The following is a 9,991-nucleotide window of genomic DNA, read 5'->3' on the forward strand; positions in this document are numbered from 1 at the left end:
TTTCATAATAAATTGGGTCTATTTATTAGACCCAAGATTTCATAATAAATTGTGCCTGGGTGGCTTAGTCTGTTAAGCATCCAACTCTTGATTTTGCCTCAGGACATGATCTCAGTGTCCTGGGATCTAGCCCCCATGTTGAGCTCTGAGCTCAGTAAGGAGTCTGCTTCTCCCTCTCCCTCTGCCTTTCCCCCTGCTGCTTGCGTGCTCTCCTCTCTCTCTCTCAAATAATTTTTAAAAACAAACAAACAAACAAATAAGGCCCGGGGAAGATGAATGATTGAGAATAACAGTAAATATCTCCTGAGATATCAATAATAGAATCTATAAAATGATCCAGGATATAATATCAAAATATGCTGGGCAATGAGATACAGTAGGAATAAAATGGTAAATAAAGAAACAGTATCACAAAAAATCCTTGTTGAATTAGTTAATACATTAGTAAAGAAACTCAGCAATGGCTTTATGAATCAATTAAAACTAAATATTTAAAATACGTACTGCAATGAAGTGCATGTTGGAGATTTTATGATATTCTTGAGAGATCTATCCTCTGAAGGGATCCAGGTTCTCTAACAACGAAGATATAAATTGATACCCAAAAGTGTTCTAATTTGGACCTAGAAAGTTGGGAATTCAAGAGGCACAACATGTAACAGAAAGACAACTGAATTCAAACTTAGAAGATCTAGATTTTATTACTAGCTTCCTTCTTAATAACTTCTGAACCCTGCCACTCAGAGAATTTAAATGATTTGCCAAAGTCTTTAATAAAAAAAAGAAAATACAAGCAGAATCAATAACAACCACAATCTTAAATAAAAAGTCCGATGTAAAATATTGTGCTTGCTAATTATATGCACCTCAAAAGACTGCAGTTAGGTTTTAGTGTAATAATGTACCAGTAAGTAGCCCTACAAACTGAAAATTAGTCTACCAATTTAGTACTATTATAATTATTATAGTTGCTGATGTTGTAGTTATTATGATTATCATTTTTTAAACGTTTGTTTACTTTAGAGAGAGTGAGACAGAGAGGGAAAGCATGCATGTGATGGGGGGGGGAGTTGCCAGTGGGAGAGGGAGAGAAAGTCTTAAGCAGACTTCATGATGATGACCCTGAGATCACGACCTGGGCTGAAACCAATAGTCAGAGGCTTAACTGCCTGCTCCACCCAGGCACCCCAGATATTATAGTTATTATTAATAATGAAGGGGAACTGAGGAAGTGGGGACCTCAAAGATGATTAGGGAGGATGTTGAGGCCCATGGTGCTAGCGTGTCCATCAATAACCATGTAATACTGAGTGGTTAGCGATCTACTGAGCACAATGCTGGACACTAAGGAAACAAAAATAAAAGAAAAACACAATAATTCTCCAGGCATATTAAAAGCTAGTTGAATAAACTCGGATAAATCAATGAATTCCTTGAATTAGAAGGTTTATAAAAGTATGCTCTAAATAGTAAGAATGGTGGAATTATGGCATGGCAATTGTGGAGGTTTGGGAAAATGTCCTGAATTCTCTGATGAAGAGCTTTGAAACTGGGGATAAGAAACTTGTATTTAGACCTTGGAAGGTGAGAGAAAGAAAGAGAAGACAAGAAGTAAATATGTATGTCTAGCATGTGCCAAACCCCATTTTGTAATTTCTCATGTAGATATCTAATCTGGCCTTCCAGATAACACTCTGAGATACCTGTTATTGCCTCTTTTTATACAAGAGGAAAATGACATCAAAGGAGAGAGTTTTTCAAGGTCACACCTGTTATACTGTGTGATAAGTGGAATATAAACATTGGAATACAAAATCCTAGCATATTTGTTCTTTATATTTCATCATGCTTTCTGTAGAAGGCACTGAGGCTAAAGTACAAGATGAATAGATTATTTGGCCAAAAGCAGTGAGGTCACATGGGAATATAGGTGTGCTTCAGATGTGTGGGGACTATACCATTTGCTGAGCATTGCAGAAAACTTTAAATAATGTAATGAAGACATTTAGTGTATGACTATGACCACCTTTACCTTTTGATCATTCAAACAGATACTAAGTTATAATGTGTACTGAAATGGACAGAATGCTCTACATTTGGCTTTTGCTGGATCATAAAATTGGAAAGGTAATACAAGGTATCAGAGTGAGTGGCTTTGAAGCTGTTTATAGAGTAGTACATATCAATTACACAATGGTGTGGTTTGTCTATTGATAGAACCTTAAAGTCATTAAAGAAACAATAAAAAGTAGTCAGTCTAAGTAGATACTTGATGAAGATGTAAGATGAGTAATCCAAGCAGAGTGATACCATGCTGGAGGGAGAGTTATAGAAAATTGATAGAAAACAATACTGAAGATGGTTAAAACATGACAGAATGAGCAGTATTTTAGTCAGTATTTTAGTACAAGCATAAAATAATCCATAGAGATAGTGAAAACAACATACTAGTGGTTTATAGAGTGACCTTGTCATCAAATAGATCAGAGTTTATATTAAGGACCTGAGGCTCCTTTGTAGTTGTGGAGAAGCTTTAATTCCTTTAACTGTACAATGGAAAGGTAATACCATTAATTTTACAAGGTTTTGCAAAGATTCAGAGATAATGTAAGCAGAACATTTATCATTCAATATCATATTGCAGTATTTCAAGAAATGGAAAAAATAGAAGTAGAAGTAGAAAACAGAAAAAGAGGAGAGGAAGTAGTTGAGAAAGAATACAAGGTACTGTCTCAGTATAGCCACTTGTTTAGATGTCTCAGAATGGACCTTAAATGACAGAAACATGGTGGCCTTAGAAACTTTAAGATATATTGCTTGGTGCATGGGAGGCTGAGTCTAAAATAGTGGAGGAGAGACATTCACCTGTGTTGAAATGTTGGTGGGGAGACAGTAATGGTCCCGGTGCTCTAGATTTTATTAAATTTAAAATCAAGTTGATTTGGCTACAAATGAGAATTACCAATAAAATGTTGGGAGAAAAGTAGAGCTCATAAAAATAAATAACCTCTTCCAATAGGCCAGGATTTCACTGACTAGCTAAGTAACTTCTCAACCAATCCAGAAAGATGCTATATGACAGATGAATACCACATTAGTGCTTCTCTTGTGGCAATGATTTGTTTGTATTAATTTGTACTTGTTAAGGTAATTTGCAAATTAGTCTTAATATTTTTCTGTATTTTCATCCACCTGACTTAAAGAATTATACCTGCTTCAATATCTTTGAATAAGCTAAGGAAAATAAAACACAAATATTAATATTTTAGAACATCTTATGACTTTTACATGATGGTACTATTAATTGATAGGAAGTATCTTCAATAGTAGAGATCCAGGTGCCAGCCATAAGATAAGAGACAAGTGCAACCCTTACCAGACTGACAATATTTGAGAAATAGAAAAGAAAAAGAAAAAAAGGACGTAATTCTAAGCTCTGAATAAGAGGCCGGTAAGAGATGGGGAACAGAAAGTGACCTTAAATTCTCAGTTATCCAACTTTGAGTTAAGACATCAAAGTCAAGGGAACTGACAAATAATTCCACATAGAGGAGCTAAAATTATTTTATTTAAATTTGTCTAAGGTAAAATTTTTCCTACGTTCAGGTTGCAGAAAGGAAACCCACTTATTAAGCATATATACAGTATATTAAGTATGTATTACTATTGATTCTTTGTATGGGTAAACATATTCATCTTAATGAAATTCTATTTTGTCATTCAGTGCTCAACTTCTGATTTTCACATCTTCATCTCCCTCCGTAGTCATAAAATACTTAAAGGTCCTAGAGACAACGAGCGACCATAAGCAATATCAAATTTGAGACAATATCCAGATCTGTTGAGTGTTTGTCATATGTCACTTTCCAACTTTTTCAATGTAGAGGCCATGGATTACATATTTAAAATGCAAATTCTGGTTTGGAACCATTTAAGATTGAACCCTGGGTTAAGCATGTATTAGTTTTGCAACCTTGGGCAAATTATTTGGTCACTCAAAGCCTCAGGTTTTTTATCTGAACAACATCAACCTCAAAGTTTTATGGCAGTTAAATGAGATAATATATGCAAAATATTCAAAACAATACCTGACACAGAGTATGTTTTCAATGAAGGAAATCTATTTGTGTTATTATTAGTTTTTGAACTTAAACATTAATATGCTCTTTCAGCTCTAGGATGAGAATCATACTACTTGTCTGACTGGTTCTTGTTCTTTTTATACTCCTCCTGTGCATTTGAATAACCTTTGCTCATTTTTTAAGGTTAAATTTTCATATCACTCTTCCATGATGCAACACCATGACATTAAGCAAACGCTCGTCTGTTCACACATTAGACCTAATATATTTCTCTATCATGGTACTTAATTAGCCTATCTCTCTCTTTCTCTCTCTCTTTCTCTCTTTGGCTCAGTGTTTTGCTTTACCTCCAGAAAAAGCCCACCACCTGGTCTAAAAGTTGTAGTCAATAATGATTTAATTTCAACTATAGTCTTTTGTTCATTAATTAATAACAGTTCTTAATCTGTGAGAAACTATTATGTTCCAGACACTGTTGTACACCTGTTCATGTGTTAATTCATCATGTTTCATACAGACTCTGTGAATGAGATACCATTTTCTCCATTTTACACATGAAGCAACTGAGACTTGTAGGGCTTACCCAAAGTTACTTAGCTAGCAAATAACAGCATTAAACTTCAAGCTTAAAGTCCACAGCTGTAAACTCTGCAGTTAGAAAAACTATCAATTTGTACCATACAAAGATTTTGAAAAATTAGTGATTTGTTTGCTCTACTCGATGTTAAAACTTTACAATAAAAATTATAGTAGTCTGTTTCACATAGCAGCAACCTGATATTAAAACATAATATAAAATTATAACAGTTTTTTTTCATATAGCCTCTCCCATGCACTGAGGGGGATATATGGACAAAAAAACAAAACAAAACAAAAAACATGAAACAATTGCTTAAAGGCCTTGCAGAGTAAACGGGTCAATTAAAAGTTACAGTGAAAAGATCAAGTTGAGATCAACTTCTGAGGCTAGAAGCATTCTTCTCCCTAGAAGCATCTGACTATTCTTAAAGACACAGGAAAGAAGTTGAAAAGCAGAAATTTGATAGCCTTATGCTACCACTGGGGCAAAAATTGCAATTCAGAGCCTGCAAAGGAAGAACTACGGGAATACTGGTGTGCTTTGGCTGAGGATCCCAAAAGACTACAAACTAGGTCTAAGTTAAAAGGACATTAGTCCAGCCATCCAGCCGTCCCAGGAACTAATACCCACTTTTACATTATCTCAAGTTCTATAAATGGTTTAAAATTATCCAGGAAGTTTGGTTGGTAGTCTTAGCCATCAACAAGGAACAATAATAAATCATTCTGGAGAAAGATAACATCATTCTAGACCTCAAGCTTCCTCAATCTTTCATTAAAAATGTATGTGACAAAAATAATCAGGAACAAATGAAAACAAAACTATCCTATCAAAAATTGAAACCAGCATACAAGAGAAGAGATTAACAAGGGATCCAGAGACTGAAGTTACCAGACCTAGACTTTAAAATAACTGTGCTTAACTTGTTTAAATAAAGAAAAACAAAAGTAAAAACTTGGCATAGAAGTGAAGACTACAACAAGGAGCAAAAATAAAATTCCAGAACTGAAAAATTCATAAAGCAAAATTAAATACATAGTGAATGTTTTAAATAGTTGCTTTTACATAATCAGTGAGATATTTAATGATGATGAAAGATGAACCAGAAGAAAATATCTGGAATGAAACAAGAGAAAATTAGAGGTTGAAAATCAGGAAAAAAGGTGAAGGAGGGAGGAAAGAATGAAGGAAAGAAGGAAGGTAAGAAAGAGGAAAGGAAGGAAGGGGGGAAGAAAGGAAGAAATGAAGGAAGGAAGGAAGAAAAAGCATAGCAAACTGCTAAAAAAAAACAAAACAATAAAGTGAAGCAAAAGTTGAAGAAAACAACATATCATTTTCAAAGGGTCAGATATTAAACTGAAAGTTGACTTTTCAAAAAACAACAAAGAAAGAAGTCAGAAGACAAGGTTGTGATATCTTCAGAGTCCTGAAAGAAAACAACTATAATCTAGAATTCTGTATCAAATGAAAATACCCTCTAGGAGTGAAGATAACATAAGGATATTCTCAAATAAAAACAGAGAATTCAACATCAGAACTCCTGTGTTAAGGGAAATTCTTAAAAGATTGGCCAGAAAGAGAATGATTTTCTATGTGGAAGCTCAGAAACACAGGAAGAAACAAAAAGCAAAAGAAAAAAAAACAAAAAACAAACAAGCAATGATTTTTAATAAGACTTTGGTAACTTGAAACTTCTAGCATAAACACAAAAGAAGAGTAAAAGATAATATAACTACACAATGGTAAATTATATGATGGGATTATAAAAAATAACCAATATATAGAAAAGAAGATAGGAAAAAAATAACAGAATATATTTCATCCAAAATATATTACTATTATAAATGTTAGTGTAAAGTTAAAAAATAAGAGTGAATCTTTTGAATGTAGTGAATATAGTTTTGAATGTAGTGAATAGTTTATATGAGAAATATCTAATATATGAGAAAAGAGAAATTATAAAATCTAAAGGATAGGAAAGGATATAAAACCCCAACAAAAGCATGGTGAAGTAGCTATATTAATATTATATAAAGTAAACAGTAAGAAAAAAATGCATTACTGGAGACAAAGAATGATTATTCGTAGTAATAAAAGATTCAATTCAACAGGATAATACTGCAACCATAAATTTAATGCAACAAATAACTTAGTCTTGAAATATGTAAAAAAAGATAGAAAGACAAAAAGAGTAGAGAACACCATAATAATGGGTGATGATAACACACCTTCCTCAGTTACACAGAAAACAGAGAAAAACAAACAACATAAATGTAAGAATAAGAAGATATAAACATGAAGATTAACGAAACTCAACCTAATTCAAAGAAGAAATACCAATGAGTGTCAGAAAATATTGTCATCTGAAAGGTAATAAAAATGAGAGCACAAAGGTCATAGAACACAGCTACAGTAGAGCTTACAGGAAAATTCATACTATTATATTCATATATCTGAAAAGAATAGTGTGGTACTGGTCAAAGAGTAAACAAATAGATCAATAGAACAGGACAGAGATCTCAGAAATAGATCCCTATGAATATAGTCAACTGATACTTGACAAAAGAGCAAAGGCAATATAATGAAGAAAAGACAGTCTCTTCAACAGCTGATGTTGGAACAAATGGACATCCACATGTGAAAAAAGTGAATCTAGACTAGTGAATAGGCTTGAAATGGCTCGTAGGTCCAGATGTAAAATGCAAAATTATAAAACTCCTAGAACATAACATAGAAGAAACCTAGATGTCCTTGTGAATGGCAATGACTTTCTGGATACAGCACCAAAGGCACGATCCACGAATGAAAGAATTGATAAGCTGGACTTCATTGAAACTAAAGACTTCTGCCCTGAGAAATATAACAACAAGATAATGAGATGACAAGCCACAAACTGGGAGAAATATTCGCAATAGACACATGTGATAAAGGACCATTATCCAAAACATACAAAGAACCTTTAAAACTCAACAATAAGAAAACAAAACAAAATAAAAACAAAAGGGCCAAAAAACTTAACAGACATCTCATCAAAGAAGTTATACAAATGGCAAGTAAGCATAGGAAAGGATGTTCCACGTCATATGTCATCAGGGAAATGTAAATTGAAACGAGATAACATTTCATACCTATCAAAACAGCTAAAATTTGGAATACTGGCAAAACCAAATTGTGGTGAGTATATGGAGCAACAGGAACTCTCATACACTGCTGATGGGATTGCAAAATTATATAGCTACTTTGGAACACAGTTTGGCAGTTTCTTATAAAACTAAAGATACTGGGGGTGTCTGGATGGCTCAGTCGGTTAAGGGTCTGCCTTTGGCTCAGGTCATGGATCCCAGGATCCTCAGCTGGGAACCTGCGGTTCTCCCTCTCTCTGTCCCTCTCCCTACTCATTTTTTCTCTCTCTCTCTCAAATAAATAAATAAAATATTTAAAAAAAAAACTAACCATACTGGTACCATAACACAGCAATTATGCTCCTTGGTATTTACCCAAAGCAGTTGAAAACTTCTGCCCACACAAAAACCTGCACATGAATGTTTATAAACAGCTTTATTCCTAATTTCCTAATTTCCTAAATTCCAAAACTTGGAATCATCCAAGATATTTTTCAGTAGGTACATGGATAGATCAACTGCGATATATCCAGACAACGAAATGCTAATTAATGCTAAAAAATATGAGCTATCAAATCATGAAAAGACATGTAAGAACCTTAAATTCATATTACTAAGTGAAAGAAGCCAATCTAAAAATGCTGTGTATGATATGATTTCTACTATATAACATTCTTGGAAAGGCAAAACTATGAAGGCAGTAAAAAAGACAATAGTTGCCAGAGGAGTGAGGGGAGAGATGAATAAGCAGAGCCCAGAAGATTTTTAGGGCACTGAAAATACTTTGTATAATATTATAATAGTGAATATATTTAATTATACATTTGCCCAAACCCATAGAATGCACAACACGAAGAATGAACTATTTTGAAGCTTTCACTATGGACTTTGGGTGGTTATGATGTGTCAATGTAGCTTCATCCTTGGTAAAAAATGTACCCTTCTGGTGGATGATGTTGATAATGGGGAAGGTTATGCATATTTAGGGGCAGGGAGTATATAGGAAATCTCTGTGCCTTTCTTGCAATTTTTTTGTAAACCTAAAACTGCTCTAAAAATAAAGCCTTTAAAAAAATTTTAAAGAGAACTCATGAATTCTTTTAAAAAATTATATATTAACATAATAAGGAAAGTATATGAACTATTAAGGAAAAAAGAAAAATTGTTCGAAACAAATACTAACAGCATAAAAATTAAAACTGCAGTGGACACTATTTTATTTGGGGGCAAAAGTTACATATATTGCTGGTGCAATATATAAATTAATAACCCTGGGATCTAACTCTTCCACAATTATCTTAAATATGTCTCATGTAAGTATTAAAATATGTACTACAAATTTGCTTATTATAATCTTAAAATATTAAAATTTTAAATATGACCTAATGGAAAAAATGGACAAACTGTCATATATTTCAAGGGAATATTATGTAGCTCTAAAAAATTTTTGAATCTTATTGAGGAGAATCATGTATGGCATAAAAATGTAATATATATTAATTTAAAACATGTTCAAACTTTGTATATATATATATATATGGAAGTATGTAATATTTTAGTGTTTTCTTATTTTTTGGCATTTTATAAGTTCGTTACAATGTATGCATAGTACTTTTTGTCATCAGAAATAATATGTTCTTAAGTAAGAGATCAGTAATGTCGGTTACTCTTCTTTTACTATAGCCACATGTACCTTGGTGGATCCTGATCGGTGCACAAAATCTTTCGGTTACTGTAGAAGACGCTGCTTTAAATATGAAAAGCAAATTGATATATGTCTCTCACCAAGTAAAATTTGCTGCATTGAGAGGTTATTTGAAGAAGATTAATTTTGAAAAGGAAGATGTACCTGTGATCAAAGAAGTTTGTACACCAGTGCAGAGAGGTATAGGAATAAATTAGAATTTCTGTAATAAATAAACACATATGCCAATATTGATATCTTCCTCTGTAGATATTAATTATGCATTCAATGGAATGAGCTAAGACCTTTCTTATATTCTCAAGTTAGAGGTTTTATGATAGAGGTATATCTTTCGTTAATTTCCTATCATATGGATATCACCTTTGCTTCAGTTTAGAACCACTTTTGATCTGTCATGGTTTACCTAAATTTACACAATTGAACATTTGCCAACTTAACCATGACCTTATTAGAAATTTGACTGATGAAAATTAATACCCATAGACTTATCAGTTATAAATGT

The 9,991-nt window shown here is 33.0% G+C and overlaps 1 protein-coding gene across 1 annotated transcript; it reads left to right on the forward strand.

Moving 5' to 3' along the window:
• Positions 1-1,491: 1,491 nt before the first annotated feature.
• DEFB114 (defensin beta 114) lies at positions 1,492-9,613 on the forward strand. Its single transcript, XM_028097842.1, has 2 exons — positions 1,492-1,584; positions 9,434-9,613. The coding sequence occupies exons 1-2, from the start codon at positions 1,492-1,494 to the stop codon at positions 9,611-9,613; spliced, it is 273 nt and encodes a 90-aa protein (XP_027953643.1).
• The last annotated feature ends 378 nt before the right edge of the window (positions 9,614-9,991 follow it).

The sequence above is a fragment of the Eumetopias jubatus genome, unplaced genomic scaffold (assembly GCF_037043125.1).
Source record: "Eumetopias jubatus isolate StellerSeaLion01/CBP00866 unplaced genomic scaffold, mEumJub1_p1.0 scaffold_6, whole genome shotgun sequence".
Lineage (NCBI taxonomy): Eukaryota > Metazoa > Chordata > Mammalia > Carnivora > Otariidae > Eumetopias > Eumetopias jubatus.

What these genes read in the sequence shown, in the direction of transcription:
- DEFB114 (XM_028097842.1), top strand. Translation starts at nt 1,492, where the DNA reads ATGGCAATTGTGGAGGTTTGGGAAAATGTCCTGAATTCTCTGATGAAG. An exon ending in TTGTATTTAGACCTTGGAAG is followed by an intron (nt 1,585 to 9,433) that starts GTGAGAGAAAGA and finishes CTTAAGTAAGAG; the next exon opens with ATCAGTAATGTCGGTTACTC.